The 19,631-nt window shown below is 51.6% G+C and overlaps 1 protein-coding gene across 1 annotated transcript; it reads right to left on the bottom strand.

Annotated features, from left to right (window-relative positions):
- Nucleotides 1-2,203: 2,203 nt before the first annotated feature.
- On the bottom strand, nucleotides 2,204-16,482 carry NAA40 (N-alpha-acetyltransferase 40, NatD catalytic subunit). The gene is made up of 9 exons (XM_078616984.1): nucleotides 16,346-16,482; nucleotides 15,276-15,399; nucleotides 11,554-11,649; nucleotides 9,439-9,491; nucleotides 8,466-8,561; nucleotides 7,148-7,306; nucleotides 5,908-5,991; nucleotides 3,861-3,938; nucleotides 2,204-3,109 (listed from the first exon to the last, which is right to left on the bottom strand). The coding sequence occupies exons 2-9, from the start codon at nucleotides 15,279-15,281 to the stop codon at nucleotides 2,809-2,811; spliced, it is 873 nt and encodes a 290-aa protein (XP_078473110.1). The 5' UTR covers nucleotides 15,282-15,399; nucleotides 16,346-16,482; the 3' UTR covers nucleotides 2,204-2,808.
- Between the last annotated feature and the right edge of the window lie 3,149 nt (nucleotides 16,483-19,631).

Below are 19,631 nucleotides of genomic sequence, written 5' to 3'. Positions count from 1 at the left end.
AGCAGCCAAATACTCTAAATGCGTAGTGATGGCGATTCTAAATGTGCAGGGAAAGCCCGGAGGACCCGTAGAAGAATCCACGCGACCACGGGGAGAGATTCACAAACTCCACATGCACAGCAGGCGGTCAGGGTCGGGATCGAACCCACGACCTTCTTCATACCGAGCGAGGTCGTTAACGACTCGCCACACCCCAAGGGGAGGGGCGAGTGGGTGGGCGGAGTCAGTGGGCGGGGCCAGTGGTTCCAGTGCACCTAGCCTGGCACAGGCGCCGTGGTAACGTCACCGCCACTGAGTGGCGAATGGCGGCTCTCCTCTTTGCTGTTGGAGCGACCACCTTTGGGTCACCAAATTGCCAAAAGGAAAACATTTACGAAAATAAAATACTCTAATGTATCGATCGATACGGAGTTACTTTTGGATGTGACTGCGTTAGGCTACAACAATGTTGAAAAGCAAGCAAAATGTTGTTCTACGTTTCGCTGGAGGTTACATTAGTGCACCTAGCCTGGCACAGGTGCCGTGGTGACGTGACCGCATCCAGCAGGTTACAATTACGTGCTTGGATGCAATCTCCAGCGAAACGTCAAATAAAAGTCGAAATCGATCAGATTAGACGGCTTAGCACGCAGTCGGCCTTCGCGACCAATATTATCCACGAGGTTTTTTTGCGTTTGCGTAAAAATGTGTCGTTAAACCCGCCGCCGCCACCAATAATTAAGTGGGTTTGCCACGTAAACAGAACATGCCACTTAGTTACTCCCAGAGGTGTGGACTCGAGTCATGTGACTTGGACTCGAGTCAGACTCGAGTCATGAATTTGATGACTTGCGACTCGACTTGGACTTGCATAACAATGACTTTGTCCCACCTATGAGATGTGGACTCGAGTCATGTGACTTGGACTCGAGTCAGACTCGAGTCATGAATTTGATGACTTGCGACTCGACTTGCATAACAATGACTTTGTCCCACCTCTGGTTACTCCGTCCGCACACCGATGTTTGCAGAGTAAATGTTGCGGGCTCACTCTCCAACACACCGGTGTGCTGGAGTCACCAAACTCGTGGGTTGCCGACCCCTGACCTAACCCCTCGCAGTGACGACAAGTTATCACTCGCCGGCCATGCAGGAGGGCCTGGGTTTGATTCCGGACCCTGACAACGCCTGCCGTCGTGGTATATATTTGGAGTTTGCGGGTCTCTCTTTCCCCGTGGTCGCGTGGACTTTTCTCCAGGCCCTCCGGTTTTCCCTTCCACATTTAAAATCAACATCACCATCCATGCTGCTATAAACTTCTACACGATGATGAGCCACTTCGTTGGGCTATCATTTATGATAGGCGGGTCGCTACGTCGCTCGGGGGGCCTTACCTGGTAAAATAAAAATCGTTGAGTTTGTTGTTTATTTCAGTGATTTGCTTACCTTGCCGATACTTTGCGCTCCTATCGTGTTTGTTGTTGTAACTGTCTGACCCGCCCCTACTGGACATCTGTGAAAAAGGAGCTTTCATGGATCTCATCGCAAAGATTCTGATCCTCGCGACTCGGCGAGTCCCGTGTGTTTCTCGCCGTGTCTCTCCCCGCGGCGGTCACGCGGATCCTTCTCTGAGTTCCGCCTGCCGTTTTGCGCCCCTCCACATTTAGAATCAACACGCGGGGTTTAGATCACAACGTGTGATGATGATGATCTCAGCCACTGTGATAAGCTATCTAAAATAAAATAAATATTTCATCAGGTAAGGCCCCACTGAGCTATGTAGCTATTTTACAGAAGCGACCTGGAGATCGCAAACGAGAGCAAAAACGAAGTGGCCTCATCATATGGACATGGATAGCAGTGGCCAAAATACTCTAAACGCATGACGTTGATTTTAAATCTGGAGGGAAAAACCTGAAGCCGGAGAAAAATCCACACGACCACGGGGAGAGACACGCAAACTCCAAATATTCAGCAGCAGGCGTCAGAGTCGAGATGGAACCCACGACCTCCTGTATACCAGGTGAGGTAGTTAACATCTCGGCACCGTGGCACAGATGTCGTGTGTGGCTGGGGCCGCCTCTGAAAAAAAAAGAGTCAATGGCTCGTTGGGGTTTTCCTGTTCATTAAAATAACGAGGAATCGTATTGGTCGTGAACACCTCGGTATGAAATTCGAGGCACGCGCTGTGCTGAGATGACACGGATGCCCTCTGTGGGAGATATAAATCCAAAGAGTTTATTGCGATGAGTTATAATCGACACTGGCCCCCACCCCTTCCCAAACACCCAGAGTTCTTCTTGCTACGTTCCACGATCGTCCTCCGGCTCCGGGAATTCCTAAACTCATGATCGACCTCCCTCCCACCCCAACGAGTAAAAATAGTCCGCTATGAAAACAGCTGTCTCAGCGTCTCCGTCCAAAAATGGTGAGTTCAACACCGATGCACGGACACCCGCGTCGACACGCACACTCCTGGTCTAACACGATCACTCCCAGCTTATGAACAAACGTAGAGTTCGCGCGCGACGAACACGCTCGCACACTGTGGTGTCACTTACACACTCGACACGTTTCACTCACATTCACACACACAGACAGTGACACAGCACACACGCACACGGTAACATACTTACCACAGTGGCATACACATACGACACACTTACCGCAGTGGCGCACACACACACAGAACGACACGCATAGTGACTCGCACACAATCCGACGCACACTTCCCCCCTTCCACTCTGGATCACACCCCCCCCCCCGACCCCCCCTTTCCTAACCCCCTTTCCCTGTGCCACCCACCACCTCCACTGCCACTATCCCCACTCAGTGGCAGCACGACCCGCACTCGCCATGAGCCGTGTGAGGCTGCTGCTGTTGCGCGTGCACCTGCGGCTGCACGTGTTGGTGCGCCTGCACCTGCGGCTGCACGTGTTGGTGCGCCTGTGGCAGCGCGGCGTGCACGTGGGCGCAGCACGGCGAGCGCTGCCCGTGCTTGGTGCGCCGGCTGAGCACGTCGTAGGAGCAGCCGTCGCCGTCACCGCCGCCGCCGCTGCCGCCGCCATCGCCGGCGCCGTTCCCACAGCAACCGCTCCCGTAGCCGGGCGACGTCTCGTCCAGCTGATACCTGCGCCCGCCGGAACAAGCGCGGCCGTGTCGGGAGACTCCCGGCTGGGAGCTGTGATGCTCGGGGGGCCTTGCAGCCACAAGGGGGGCTGGGTTCGATTCCCAACTCGGGCAGCTCACCCCGAGCTATAAATGCTCTGATAGGTGCATTGTGCTTGTGCTGTTCGCCTTTTGGCGTTCTCTGGTCTGACACTGGTGAGACTAGGCCATCAAGAAGACTGTCTCTGCTGTAGGCCAATCCGTTTCAAAGACAATGCCATATATTATCAGAGTATGTTTGTTTACATGTTCAACATAAGTACGTGTGTGGTTGATGCAGACCTGATTCCTTGAAAAAGGTTTCTATTCGGTGTTTGAACATCTTAACACCTCAGGTTTTCTTATTTTTCATACTTTGATACTGGCAAAAAATGTCCCCATGATATCGGGCTACTCCTTCCGGTCTGCATGGGTTTCATCTGAGCTCTCTTCGGTTTCACCCCCATAGCTAAGATGTGTGGCGGGTGAGCGGTGATTGCGGTGAAAGCGCGGTGCGTGGTGTGTGTTGAGTGCGGTGAGCGTGTGGCGCGTGGTGAGCGTGTGGCGAGTGTGGTGAGCTTTGTGAGCGTGTGGCGAGGGTGTGGTGAGCGTGTGACGAGGGTGCGTGTGGCGCGTGTGGTGAGCGTGTGGCGAGTGTGGTGAGCTTTGTGAGCGTGTGGCGAGGGTGTGGTGAGCGTGTGACGAGGGTGTGTCAAGCACGTGGTGAGTCTCACTGGAGGGTGTGTTTGAAGAAGCGGTAGGCTCCCTCGTTGTGCTTGAACACGGTCAGCACCACCTTCTTCATCTCCGTACTGCGTGGGGCCGGGAGACAGAGAGACAAAGATCCCCCCTGTAGCCCACACAGACCGCTGCGGTGAGCGCCGTTGGCGAGCCCCTAGTCGGGCCGACACGGCGCCCGAGGGGTGTGTGGTGTGGCCGTGACCCACGTCAGGACGTCTGCCTCCCTACCCAAGCGCTGTTTTCACACAATGCGCTGGGTACTGATTTAAGTCCGAGTCGACCTAGGGGAGTCCCAGAACCAATTCAGGTAATTCGCCACTGCTGTTGAACGTGAGCGGGAATCAAACTCGGGTCACCTGGTTCGTAGCACAGTAAAAAACAAAAACTCTTTTTATTTTACCAGGTAAAGCGACCTGACCATCACAAATGATAGCTCAACGAAGTGGCTCATAATCATGTGGAAATTTATAGTAGCAGCCAAATACTCGAATCGCGTGCCAATTCTAAATATGGAGGGAAAAACCGGAGGACCCGGAGAAAAATCCGCGGGGAGAGAGAGAGGCACGCAAACTCCAGGCGTCAGGGTCGGGATCACAACCCACGACTCCTGTATACCAGGCGAGGTAGTTAACATCTCACCACCGTGGAACTCCACCATGCTCTAACCACCACGCCACGGCTCTGGGGACCATTGGGATGAAGTGTCAATGTGGTGTCACCCTCCTGAGAACGCAGCGGTGCTGGTTTCTGTGCGTGTTCCGTAAGGGTGCTGGTAACCTCTCCACTTGAGCAATGACTCATACCAATAACCACGGTGGAAACACCCATGTAAGCTCGTGCAGGAGGCTCCCGGGGATCAGAGGCATCTGTGACGCCTGCTGGTAAACACCGAGGTTGGCTACGTGGAATGTCAGAACGTTTGATGCGGCGGAGGGGCTTCCATTCCTCTGTCGGGAGCTGGATCGGTACCGCCAGGACCTCCATGGTCTACAGGAGCTCCGGTGGACTGGTTCTGGCTCCAGTCACCATGAGGGGTGGACACTTCTCCTCCACTCGGGGCAGGAAACTGACAAACAACAGGGAGTGGCACTTCTTTTGAACAAAATAATGAAGTGGGTGTGGGAGTGTGGAGGCGAGGTATGGGCAGCTGTGCCTCGAATATTGGAGGAAGTAGCCTCTCCTTGTGAGTGGTTGGCCGAGGTGCCATCTGTTGAGGAAGTACGAAGTGCAAACCGGAGCTTGAAGCCAGGTAAAGCGCCGGGGAGAGATGACCTTTCAAGCGAATTGCTGAGGGATGGTGGCGTTTGTGTGCAGATTGCCTTTATGACGTAATTTTAACAGTCTGGTCCACTGGACGGGTTCCGCAGGATTGGAAGGATGTCCTGGTGGGCCCAATATTTTAAAAGAGGGGACCGCACACTCATTGCAATAACCACTTTGGTATCTCCCTCTTCAGTGTGCCAAGAAAACTCCGAACCAGCCAAGATGCATTATCTTTTCATCGGCTGCATAACACTGTGTAGAAGCTACCTGGACTGTCGCTCCATACCAATCTCCAGGTCTTCTCGACTACAGTTATGCCCTCCCTTCTCTAAGCTGTTGAAATGTAGAGCCCTCTAAAAAGCATGTCTACGATCCATCCTGGGTCAAATCAGACTGGATTGTGTGGGGAGTTCGCAGATCTTTGAAAGATCTGGACACAGTTTCATCGGTGAGCTCCTCCAGCAAGCGAGGCTGCGTTGGTTGGGTCATGTCTTCCGCATGCCCACCCACTGCATGCCCAAGCAGCTTTAGTTCGGTGGGATAGATGGGGCTAAGCAACGAGTAAGCATAGCGGGGAGCACAGTTTGTGAATCTGCCAGTCATCTCAGTCAGTCCTGCGCCTGTTCCTTGACCTGCCAGCGGGCCTACGGACACTTCACGTGGCCTCAAAGTGCACCAAGCATGGCACAAGCGCCGTGGTAACGTCTCTGGCACGTAGTGGTGAACGGCCGTTGTTGTTGTTGTGCTGCTGTGTGTGTGCTGTGGGCTGTGACGCACCTGTTGGCTATGAGCTGCAGAACCTGCATGAGGAACTTGCCCAGTCCTCTCCGTCTCGCGCGGCCCTCCAGCTGAATCTCGTAACTGTGCGCAACAAGGACAAAGATCCCACCACGTAGCCTTACACAGACTGTTGGGGCATGTACTGTTGGGGCATGTACTGTTGGGGCATGTACTGTTGGGGCATGTACTGTTGGGGCATGTACTGTTGGGGCATGTACTGTTGGCGGGTAGCAGCACATATAAAGGCCGGCATGGCACACGTGGGGGTGGGTGGCCAGCAACCACGCCCGGCCGAGGGTTGAGGTAAGTGTGTATGCGAAGGGGTAGGTGAGAGGGGTGAAGTGAGAGGGTAGGTGAAAAGGGTGAGGGGTGAAGTGAGGGGATCAGGTGAGAGGGTGGGTGATAGAGGTGAGGTGCAGCATGGGTGAGAACGTAGGGGAGAAGGGTGAGGTGAGAGTGGTGATCTTAAGAGGGGTGAGCTGACAGGGGTGAGGTGAGAGGGTAGGGGAGAAGGGTGAGAGGTGAGAGGGGTGAGGTGAGTGTGTGGGTGAGGGGGGTGAGGTGAGTGTGTGAGGTGAGTGTGTGGGTGAGGTGAATGTGTGGGTGAGAGGGGTGAGGTGAGTGTGTGGGTGAGTGTGTGGGTGAGGGGGTGAGGTGAGTGTGTGGGTGAGCGGGTGAGGTGAGTGTGTGGGTGAGGGGGTGAGGTGAGTGTGTGGGTGAGGGGGTGAGGTGAGTGTGTGGGTGAGGGGGTGAGGTGAATGTGTGGGTGAGGTGAGTGTGTGGGTGAGTGTGTGGATGAGGGGGTGAGGTGAGTGTGTGGGTGAGGCGAGTGTGTGGGTGAGTGTGTGGGTGAGGGGGTGAGGTGAGTGTGTGGGTGAGGTGAGTGTGTGGGTAAGTGTGTGGGTGAGGGGGTGAGGTGAGTGTGTGGGTGAGGTGAGTGTGTGGGTGAGGGGGTGAGGTGAGTGTGTGGGTGAGGGGGTGAGGTGAGTGTGTGGGTGAGGGGGTGAGGTGAATGTGTGGGTGAGGTGAGTGTGTGGGTGAGTGTGTGGATGAGGGGGTGAGGTGAGTGTGTGGGTGAGGCGAGTGTGTGGGTGAGTGTGTGGGTGAGGGGGTGAGGTGAGTGTGTGGGTGAGGTGAGTGTGTGGGTAAGTGTGTGGGTGAGGGGGTGAGGTGAGTGTGTGGGTGAGGTGAGTGTGTGGGCGAGGGGGTGAGGTGAGTGTGTGGGTGAGTGAGGCACCAGTAGAGGATCTCCTCCCCCCAGTCGGTGTCGAAGCGGAAGTGTGAGAATCCGAGGGGAGCCCCGGCGCCGTCACGCGCCAGCAGGTACCATGCGCGCTCGTCACGCATCTCCTCCTGCTTCTCGCGCTCCTTCCAGCCCCACTCGCTCTGCTCGTAGCTGACCCCGACGGCCATGGGGATACACAGAGAGAGCGATCGATACACACAGAGAGATATATAAAGAGAGATACACAGAGAGCGATAGATATACAGATACAGAGAGATAGACACAGAGAGTGATAGATACACACGCAGAGATACAGAGATAGACACACAGACAGATAGATACACACGGAGATACACACACAAGAGATAGACAAAGACACCCCGTATAGCCTATTAAGACTGTTGGGGCAAGTGCTGTTAGCGAGTAGCGCCTAAGAATGCCGGTACAGCACACGAGGGGGTGGGCGGCCAACACCATGCCCGGCCGCCTTTGTCTCCCCAATCGCAATGTTTTACACTGCACCAGGTACAATTTTTTGAGGCTGAGTCGACCTAGGGGAGGCCAATGACCGGTTCAGATAATCGTCACTGGTGGTGGGCCGTGAGCGGGAATCGAACTCGGATCGCCGGGTTTGTAGTGCGGTGCGCTAACCACTGCGCCACCACTCCCCACAGAGATACACACACACACGGAGATACACGCACACTCATATAGGGCAGATCCACATGACCAGCACGTATACACACAGGGTGACTCAAAGGGCCTGTATGTACACACAGGGTGACTCACACTGCCTGCATGTACACACAGGGTGACTCACACTGCGTGTACACACAGGGTGACACACACTGCCTGCGTGTACACACAGGGTGACTCACACTGCGTGTACACACAGGGTGACTCACACTGCCTGCGTGTACACACAGGGTGACGCACACTGCGTGTACACACAGGGTGACACACACTGCCTGCGTGTACACACAGGGTGACTCACACTGCGTGTACACACAGAGTGACGCACACTGCGTGTACACACAGGGTGACGCACACTGTCTGCGTGTACACACAGGGTGACGCACACTGCGTGTACACACAGGGTGACTCACACTGCGTGTACACGCAGGGTGACGCACACTGCGTGTACACGCAGGGTGACGCACACTGCGTGTACACGCAGGGTGACTCACACTGCGTGTACACACAGGGTGACGCACACTGCGTGTACACACAGGGTGACGCACACTGCGTGTACACACAGGGTGACGCACACTGTCTGCGTGTACACACAGGGTGACTCACAGGGCCTGCGTGTACACACAGGGTGACTTACAGGGCCTGCATGTTTTCCTTGGTGAGGCTGAATGCCCAATCCAGGGTGGCAGAGTCCAGATCCACAACGCGGCGACACTCGATCTGCACGTTCATCCTGCGAAGACAAAGATCCCCCGTGCAGTCTTAACGGACGGTTGGGGCAAGTGCTGTTAGTGAGTAGCACCTATCCAAGCCGGCACGGCACACAAGGGGGTGGGTGACCAGCACCACGCCTGGTTGCCTTTTTCACCCCAATGCCGATGCTTACACACTGCACCAGGTACTCAATGAGGTGAGGTCTGGGAACGGTTCAAGGTCCCTCGCCACTTATGTTAGCTATGGCCCGGAATCAAACTCATTACCAGCTTCATAGCGCAGTGCGCTAACCACCAGACCACCACTCCCCCTACGACAAGACAAAGATCAGATTTTTGGGGAAAGTGCTACTAGCGAGCATCTATGAAGGTCGGCACTGCACATGAGGGGGTGGGTGGCCAACACCATGCCCGGCTGCCTTTATCTCCCTAGTAGCGATGTTTACACACTGCACCAGGTACACATTTGAGGCTGAGTCGACCTAGGGGAGGCCCAAGACCGCTTCAGATAATCGTCACTGGTGTTGACCGTGAGCGGGAATTGAACTCGGGTCACCAGGTTCATCGCGCAGCGCGCTCCCCAGTGCACTACCGCTCCCCCTACACACACACACACGGACTAATACGGCCTTACACCCAACCACAGACGGTCACAAAACGCACAAACTTAGACACACACAGACATGCCAACAGACGGACACGCACACACAAGCATGGTGAAATACAGAACAACACGAGGAGAGACAGATCCACGCGCGCTTGGGCAGAGGCACAGAGTCAGAATATTTACTTAGACTGGAAGAATCCGATGAGCTATGAAGCTCTTTTTCACAGATGTCCAGTCAGGGCAGGTCAGAAAATTAAAGCACAGAAATACGCATGGACAACAGAACTCACCCATTGCGATCGTACTTCTGGAAGAGCGGCCATGAAGCCAAGGGGTCCTGGAGCTGTGGCCCGCAGAGACAGAGACACAGAGACAGTGACATAGAGACAGTGAGACATAGAAACAGAGACATAGGGACACACCAACAGACAGAGATCGCCTCTGTAGCCTTTAACAGACTGTTGGGGCAAGTGCTGTGAGCAAACACCTTGAAGCTGGAAGGGCACACGAGGGGGTGGGAGGCCAGCACCACACCCGGCCGCCTTTGTCTCCCCAGTGGCGATGTTTCACACTGCACCAGGTATTCATTTGAGGCTGAGTCGACCTAGGGCAAGCCCAGGACTGGTTCAAATGCTCGACAGTGGTGTTGGCCGTGAGCGGGAATCGAACTCGGGTCACCGGGTTCATCGTGCAGTGTACTAACCACTAGACAATCGCTCCCCACTCTACACGCACGCACGAACGCCGCTCCACTTCTGGGAGTCTCAGCGGGGGCCAAAGGGTGAGAACTGGCAACCCCTCCCTAAGCCCCTCCCAGATGTACATTATCCATTTTGTGAGGTATCCTAACTAGCTAAGTAACTGCAAGCGAATACAAAAAACATTAAACGGACGCTCTGCATGCATGACGTCATTCATACCGGTCAACCCCTTATTACAGACCAGTTCAGACCTTATTGGTCACCCCGTGCCCTTATAAATCTCAACGTTCATCCTGCAAAGTCCCATCATAAGGGAGAAACACAAACAAATGGACAAACATTTTTTAAACTCAATTTCCCTGTACAAGAATACGGATAAACCGTATGGGTTGACAGGCATGCAAACACCGAATTAACAAAAACACTCACGCTTAAGACCAATTTAATTAAACAAAATGTTGGTGCTGCAATGGACAAAGGCTTTGTGTCACCTATTACAATTCTTGAGGTAGTTAACTTCACCCAACTAACAAAGATAATGAACGAAGTTAGTCCAAGAAGCTAATTTACAAACACCTACCTGGCAACCCCTTATCAGTGGCTACCTTATTACAGACCAGCTCAGACCTTATTGGCCACCCTGTGCCCTCAATCTCAACGTTCATCCTGCAAAGTCCCATCACAAGGGAGAAACACAAACAAATGGACAAAACTTATGTTACAAATATGATGTTTTTTTGCCCGTATTGAAATGGCTGTACACCTTATGGACCTGAAAACTCAATTTCCCTGTACAAGAATACGGGTAAAACCGCATGGGTTGACAGGTAACCGTAATTAGTTCACGCTCGCTGGTTACTCCTGGAAACCAACATTGTTTATAATCAATGAGTTTAGAAAGGCCTTTTACGTTGTTCTAGGATACCGTATGGAGTTACATTTTACCGTAGTTAATTTACATTGGCAGATTCATACGTGATTATTCACCAATGATTCTCACGCGTATGATATAATTTAACATATTTATAAATCAACTCACATACTCCCGTGGGACACTGTCCACGTACCCGCAGGGGTCCGTGTACCCCAGTTGATAACCACTGCCTTAACAGACTCGTTGGGGAAAATGCTGTTAGCGAGCACCTATTAATGCCACCACGGCACACGAAGGGATGGGTGGCCAGCACCACGCCCGTCCGCCTTTGTCTCCCCAGTGGCGATATTTAATCTACACCGCACCAGATACTCGTTTTACGCTGATTCGACTGAGGGGAGACCCAGGACCGGTTCAGATAATTGTCACCGGTATTGGCCGAGAGCGGGAATCGAGCATTAGCTCACACACAATGACAAAGATCCCCTGTGTAGCCTTAACAGACTGTTGGGGCAAGTGCTGTTAGCGAGCACCTATGAAGGCCAGCACGGCACACAAGGTGGGCGGCCAACACCACGCCCGGCCGTCTTTGTCTCCCCGGTGGCGATGTTTACACACCACACCAGGCACTCATTTGAGGCTGAGTCGACTAAGGGGAGGCCCCAGTTCAGATTATCGTCACCGGTGTTGGCCGTGAGCGTGAATCGAACTCGTGTCGCCAGGTTCGTAGCGCAGCGTGGCGCTAGCCGCTACACTACCTCCCCCCACACACACAGACACAGAGACACAGAGAGTGGCGTTAGGGGTATGGCTGTGTCCCTCTCCGTCACCTGATTGGCTGCTCGCACTCGCGCCTGCGCTGCCGCCAGTGCTGCCCGCTCCTCCTGGCGACGCTGCTTCTTCTCACGACTCCGCGCCGACTTCCTCTGCACATTCATCATCAGACACAATCTTCATCATCATACACACAATCATCATCTTCATAGACACAATCTTCATCATCATACACACAATCGTCATACACACAATCCTTATACAAACAACCGTCATCATCATACACACAACCATCATAACCACACTATCATCATACACAAAATCAACATCATACAATCATTATCACCATACACACAATCACTACCATACACACAATCACTATCATACACACAATCACTATCATACATACAATCATCATCATACACCCACTCATTATTATACACAATCATTATCATACAAACAATCATCATACACACTCATAACCATTCATACAGCATAGATAATACATAAACATCCATACACAATTATGCATACACAAACATTTCATAATCATATACAATTATCCATTCACAATCATATACAAACATTCATACACAACCATAATCATTTATACACATCATGCACAATTATACACAATAGTTAATTCACAATAATTAATACACTATCCTTGCATATTCATACACAATCGTTATCACGTACACACACATAATCATTAGTGTACATTTGTACACAATCATAATCATTCATAAAAAAGGTTTTTGGGTTAAATCGCATCAGTATAAATGCGTCGAAACCCTCCGCCACCCGAATATTTTGGAAAATAGCCCGATGATGCTGGAGGTAATTACCAGCGAGACGTCGTACCACTCGGATTGTAAATGTTGTGGATTCACTTTTCAACACACCGGTGGGCGGAAGTAGTACACTACACTTTACACTACACTATACACTACTATACTAGTAACTATTTGGCGTTTTGTTTACGTTACAAATCCCTTACCGATTGGCTGTGTCGAAGGGTGGAGGGTTTCGACACATTTATACTTACGCGATCTAACCCAAAAATCTTTATGAATAATATTGGTCGCGAAAGCCTGCATGTTAATCATAATCATGCATACGTAACCATAATCATTCATACACAATCGTATGCGGTCTGAGCCAGTACAATATGGACCAGTTAGCGATCCCTAAACATCATTAAATTCGGCTAAGATTTCACGGGTATGCGAAATTCAACAATAAACTATTCCAACCTTTCGATTTAAAGCTTTCGTGACTGCAGGGGTTAATATTCTTGGTTATTTCGGTAAAGTCACGTAGAAGGGAGTAGTTTTCACACCTGATGATGATTGCTTGTGTTGCAATCGAAATTTCGTGATAATTTTTAACTATTCCAATCATTAATGTATTTTTCAAAATAAGGAGCACCCTAATACGCACACACACACGTGTAGAGTACAAAGGCAGAGTGTCAAGGATATATGAACCTTATGGCGGGATCATAAGCCCCCTGGCTCTCACATCAGCTGCGTTGCGACGTCTTTTTAAATCCTTCATATTAAGTTCACTTGCTTGCGTGCTTGCTTGCTTACGACTGTGCAAATCTTTCGGTCGTTTTTTAACCCACTTCCCGTGATCCAATCGAGCTGACATTTTCCACACAGACTCGTTGTGCGTGACAATTAATTTTCGTGAAAATTTTTTTCCAAAATTTTACACTGTTTAGGGAAATTTTTAAAAATATTTAATTACCAATTGCTTAATGGTGGCAGACAATCATCTGACCCATAGGTGGCAGCCATCTCAAGCCAGAGGACGAGAGGACTCAAGCCGCCACGCATATAAAGGATTTATAGTGAAAAACTTTGTTTTTACGGGTTAATTTTTATGTCTGTCGAAGGCGAACGACACGGCCATCCTCTCGACGAGCTCGACACGACGCGCTAGTCGAAGTTCACAAATTTGCGGCCTTCATGTGCGCGGTGGGACGGAGTCGCCAAAAGCAATAAATTAATTACGACTTTCACTTGACGTTTATTCGGGGTCCCGCCATAAGGTTCATATGCAGACTTCACCAAATGTTGGGGCAAGTGCTGTTAGCGAGCGGCACCTATGAAGGGCGGTACGACACACGAGGGGGTGGGTGGCCAGCTCCACGCCCGGCCGCCTTTGTCTCCCCTGTGGGGATGTTTACTACACACCTCACCAGGTGCTCATTTGAGGCGGAGTCCACCTAGGGGAGGCCCAGGACCGGTTCAGATAATCGTCACTGGTGGTGGCTGTGAGCGGGAATCAAACTCGGGTCGCCGGTTTCGTAGCGCAGCGCACTAACCACTACACTACCGCTCCCATAAACACACACGTGTACACACACACACGTGTACACACACACACACGTGTACACACACACGTGTACACACACACAGGACTCACGCGTACACACAAAGAGACTCACGAGATTCACGCGTACATACACAAAGAGACACACTGACTCACGCATACACACAGACACATATGCTAGTTACATGCGAATTTCTCACATTAACATCACTCGCCCCGGCCACTTCTTTATGACCCTTGGGCTACACCCATTTCAAACTTTTAAAACAGTCTGCCTCAGCAGCACACCATGCTTTCACACCTGATGACGGACGCTTGTGTTGCGCCCGAAACGTCGTGATTTATTTTATACCGACGTGACTTTACCGAAAGAACCAAAGAGTACAGACACACATACTCACGTGTAGACACACACAGACTCACGTGTAGACACACACAGACTCACGTGTACAGACACAGACTCACGTGTAGACACACAGACTCACGTGTAGACACACAGACTCACGTGCGCCGTCACACGCTGCATACCCTCAAACACACGCCTACTCCTGCTGCACCCTTCCACCTGCACACGCGGTATTTCCTACTCCCGGCATCACCTGTAACAGCCGCTCACCACCACCTCCTCCTGTTGCACTCCCTACGTGCTCGGCAACTCCTGCCGCGTCTCGTACGTCTCCTGCTGCCGCTCCAGCGTGTCACGTCTCTGCTCTCAACGTCTCCTCCCAATGCTACGACGGCTCCTGGGAACGCGTCTCCATTAACCCCAGGGAGTCGCAGTGACACCCCCCCCCATAACTCCGCCACATCTCTCGCCTGCATCCCCATGTTTACAAACCTGCCCCCCCCCCATATATCATCCTCACCCAACCCCCCCGGTGCCCCCCCCCACCACTTTTCCCCGTGTCTCCCACCACCCCCACCAACCCTCCGTGTCCCCCCCCAATCCAACCAACCTCCGTGTCCCCCCCCCCGTGTTCCACCCCCACCAACCCCCGCACCCCCCCCGTGCCCCCCCCACCTACCCCCGCACCCCCCCACCAACCCCCGCACCCCCCCCACCAACCCCCGCACCCCCCCACCAACCCCCGCACCCCCCCCCACCAACCCCCGCACCCCCCCCCCACCAACACCCCCGTGCCCCCCCCACCAACCCCCGCACCCCCCCCACCAACCCCCGCACCCCCCCCCCCACCAACACCCCCGTGCCCCCCCCACCAACACCCCCGTGCCCCCCCCCCACCAACCCCCGCACCCCCCCCCACCAACACCCCCGTGCCCCCCCCACCAACCCCCGTGCCCCCCCCCATCAACCCCCGCACCCCCCCCCACCAACCCCCGCGCCCCCCCCACCTACCCCCGTGCCCCCCCCACCAACCCCCGCGCCCCCCCCCCACCTACCCCCGTGCCCCCCCCCACCAACCCCCGCACCTACCCCCATGTTGTCTGCTCCTCCTGCTGCTGCTGCTGGAGTCGCGGCAGCTCGTCCCGCGTCTCCCGCCGCCGCCGCCTCGCGCCCTTCGGCGCCTGCAACGCCGCCGCTGCTGCCGCTGCTGCGGCTGGCGAGAGTAGAGAAGAGTGCTGCTTGTTAGTGTGGGAGTTAGTGTGGTAGTTAATGTGGTAGTTAGTGTGGTAGTTGGTGTGGTAGTTAGTGTGGTAGTATGGTGGTTGGTGTGGTGGTTGGTGTGGTAGTTGGTGTGGTAGTTAGTATATTAGTGGTGGTTGGTGTATTAGTGTGGTGGAGTTGTGGTAGTTAGTGTAGTAGTGTGGTGGTTGGTGTGGTGGTTGGTGTGGTAGTTGGTGTGGTGCTTGGTGTGGTAGTTAGTATATTAGTGTGGTGGTTGGTGTATTAGTGTGGTGGTTGTTCGTGTTGTAGTTAGTGTGGTTGGTGTGGGAGTTAGTGTATTAGTGTGGTGGTTGGTGTAGTAGTGCGGTGATTATCAGTGTGGTTGTTGTGGTTAGTGTGGTAGTTAGCGTTGTGACTAGTGTGGTAGTGTTGTGGTAGTTAGTGTGTTAGTGTTGTGGTTAATGTTGTAGTTAATGTGATAGTTAGTGTATTAGTTGGTGTATTAGTTGGTGTTGTGGTTAATGTGGTAGTTAATGTGGTAGTTAGTGTGGTAGTTGGTGTATTAGTTGGTGTTGTGGTTATTGTGTTAATGTATTAGTTGGTGTTGTGGTTATTGTGTTAGTTGGTGTTGTGGTTATTGTGTTAATGTATTAGTTGGTGTTGTGGTTATTGTGTTAATGTATTAGTTGGTGTTGTGGTTATTGTGTTAATGTATTAGTTGGTGTATTAGTTGGTGTTGTGGTTATTGTGTTAATGCATTAGTTGGTGTTGTGGTTATTGTGTTAATGTATTAGTTGGTGTATTAGTTGGTGTTGTGGTTATTGTGTTAATGTATTAGTTGGTGTTGTGGTTATTGTGTTAATGTATTAGTTGGTGTATTAGTTGGTGTTGTGGTTATTGTGTTAATGTATTAGTTGGTGTTGTGGTTATTGTGATGCCTCTTGTGTTGAGCGCGCGAGGCGGAGACGGCGCGCGCGGGGACGAAGGACCCCGCCCGCCGGGGGCCTTCGCCTCTTGGCGCGAAAACTCGAGCTGGCCGAAGCGATGCCCGATTCAAATAAATACAATAAAACACCCCAAAAAAGGTCACACAACGCTAATTCAGGCTGAAATGCGTTTTAATGAATTGAATAAATATTAGTAACAAAAATTCCTGCGTAAATTATTGCTTAATTTTAAACGGATTGTTATTTCGAAACGGCGTTTTGTCTAAACGCCCAAAAACAGAACCCGGGTGTCATGGCAACCGAGTGTCAATTGTCTCACGTCCGTGAGTCTCACGCTCACCCTGTCTCACGTCCGTGAGTCTCACGCCGTCTCAGTCTCACGTCCGTGAGTCTCACGCTGTCCCAGACTCACGCCCGTGAGTCTCACGCCGTCTCAGTCTCACGTCCGTGAGTCTCACGCTGTCCCAGACTCACGCCCGTGAGTCTCACGCCGTCTCAGTCTCACGTCCGTGAGTCTCACGCTCACCCAGTCTCACGCCCGTGAGTCTCACGCCGTCTCAGTCTCACGCCCGTGAGTCTCACGCCGTCTCAGTCTCACGCCCGTGAGTCTCACGCCGTCTCAGTCTGACTGAGCTGTTTTCCAAACAGGAGCCTTCAACATACTCTTTGGTTTTTTCGGTAAAGTCACGTAGGTAAAAAATTAAAGAAAAGAAAAATGAATTAAATCACGTTTCGGGCGCAACACAAGCGTTCTTCAGGTGGGGACAACGTAGCGAAAGCACAACCGCTTAAGTGTGTCTAAGAGATGGCTGTGACGAGGAATTATATAGTCGCGGGGGATGATGTCCCTGCGCTGGTTAGGCACTGCCTCATCAACACGTACTTCACCTGGAATGCTACCTTCTACAAACAAAATAAGGGCACCCCTATGGGTTCCCCCTTGTCACCAGTGATAGCCAATGTTTTCATGGAGAAATTTGAAACAAACGCCATCCAGACATCCACTCTGCGTCCTTCCCTGTGGAAGAGATATGTGGATGATACTTTCGTAATTTGGCCACATGGCCTCCCAGCATTGAACCAATTTCTAGACCACATCAACTCCATACACCCATCCATCAAATTAATCATGGAAGTGAAGAAGGATGGCAAGCTACCATTCCTGGATGTTCTGTTTGAGAGGAGGCCTAATGGCTATCTGGGACATTCTGTCTACAGGAAGGCCACCCACACAGATTCCTACCTGAATCCTGATTCCCACCACCATCTGGCACAAAATAATTCCCTCATCAAAACACTATACCATAGGGCCCACTGCATCTCTGGCCAGTGAATTGGAACATGTACATCTGGCCCTCAAGATGAACGGATACTCGGACCGTGCCATCCGCCAAGCTGTTTATCCCACCGTGGAGAAACACCCCCCTGATACTCCGATCAAAATCATCACGTTGCCATACATAGCAGGCATTACCAAAAGTAATTCTAAACAAACACAAGATACAGGTCCGATTCAGTACAGTACACAAGATCCGTGATCTGATCCCATCCGTAAAGGATGTCATTCCTGACTTACAGTACCCTGGTGTCTACAAACTGAGTTGCACCTGTGGTGATTGTTATATCGGGGAAACGAAACGACATATTTCTGACCGCATTCGCGAGCACAAGTCGGATTTTAAGCACGGCACGACATATTCTTTGGCCGTAGCTGACCATTGTTATAATGCTACTGGTTCTCATGACATTGTGTTCTCTGATACCAAGGTACTCTGCAAGCCTCCTGGATACTACCAAAGATTTGTCCATGAAGCCATCCAGATATACAAACATAGACATAAATTCAACCGGGATGATGGATTCAAATTGAGCAATCATTGGAAGGATGTAATTAACCAAGTTAAACTTTAGCTGCCGTGCAGTTTACTGCTAGACAGCCAGTTTAGATTTATTTTCATAATCATATTCATATTCCCAGTCTGTTACCCCCAGCTTCACACACTTCCATCACCATTACCACACGTTGTTTTCAGCTTGCGCATTTCTAATTTATCCCCCTGGCAGCATAACAAAAGGCTGCTTAATCTTAGCTTTCTTATCTACTTCCGCCCCCTGCATCACAAAGCTTCAGTTTGAACTCCATGCATTGCCTCCCAGCGCCCCCCACCCCGTGCCTCACTATGTTGCCTCTTCGGTCCATAGCCCGCCCACACACTCACCATGGCCCCTCCCCTCCCTCCATCCCCCGCGACTATATAATTCCTCGTCACAGCCATCTCTTCGGCACACTTAAGCGGTTGTGCTTTCGCTACGTTGTCCCCAACTGAAGAAGGACGCTTGTGTTGCGCCCGAAACGTCGTGATTTAATTTAGTTTTCATTTATTTTATTTTTTACCTACGTGACTTTACCGAATATACCAAAGAGTATGAATCCTTGCAGTCACGAAAGCTTCAAATCTAGGAGCGTTTAATTTGGTTGTAATTCGAGCCCACGCCTCACTCTGTGAAGCCTGCGACCTGAGTTCGATTCACGGACCGGGTGCCAACACCGGTGGCTCGGACGAGTTCAGAATCAGCATATGTATTCATGCAGGACGAATGCGATGAGCTATAAAGCTCTTTCTCACTGATATCTGAACAGGTCATGGGCAGCTTCCTCCTCCACAAACTCCACGAAGCCATCACTGACCAGAATGGCGAAGTAAGGCTTTTTTATATCGAAGTCACAGGACAGCCTGTCTGGCGATGCTCACGTTAATCGCCTCTTCGCGCATGTCACTTGCGATATTTACTTCCCCCTTGATATTTATATTTGCGTAAAGTACCCGTAACCGGGGTTTAATTCGGTTACCGGCAATTCGTAAACAAAAACAACTTGTACAAAAGGGGACCTTTTTTAGCCAGTGTCAAAATATGAAAATATTACAATAGGGTTTACCCTTTTACGGCAATTAAAGAGAGAAGTTCAAACAACAAAACGGAATCAAGTACTGCATTAAGTACACACAGTCCGTGTGCTGGACATGCAAACAGACGTCCTCTGATCTAATCAGTTTCAAAGACAATGCCTCTAATATTATCCGGGCACGATTGTTTGCATGCTGACCACAGGTACTGTGTGTAGGACTTGACGTGGTGTGTGAATATCTTACCACCTCCTGGTTTATGGCCAGGAACAACACAGACGTTGACGACCCCGAGAAGTCCGACACTGGAGCGTACGGCCTACTGAGGGGCATACCTGACATGGCCGCCAGGTGGCGGTGTTGACTCAGAT

Source organism: Lampetra planeri, chromosome 52 (genome assembly GCF_965212315.1).
Source record: "Lampetra planeri chromosome 52, kcLamPlan1.2.h2, whole genome shotgun sequence".
NCBI lineage: Eukaryota > Metazoa > Chordata > Hyperoartia > Petromyzontiformes > Petromyzontidae > Lampetra > Lampetra planeri.
This window is presented reverse-complemented; position numbering and strand designations above follow the sequence as displayed.

What these genes read in the sequence shown, in the direction of transcription:
- NAA40 (XM_078616984.1), bottom strand. An exon ending in GAGTGCGAGCAGCCAATCAG is followed by an intron (nt 9,492 to 11,553) that starts GTGACGGAGAGG and finishes TGCGGGCCACAG; the next exon opens with CTCCAGGACCCCTTGGCTTC. An exon ending in CAGAAGTACGATCGCAATGG is followed by an intron (nt 8,562 to 9,438) that starts GTGAGTTCTGTT and finishes TTGTCTTCGCAG; the next exon opens with GATGAACGTGCAGATCGAGT.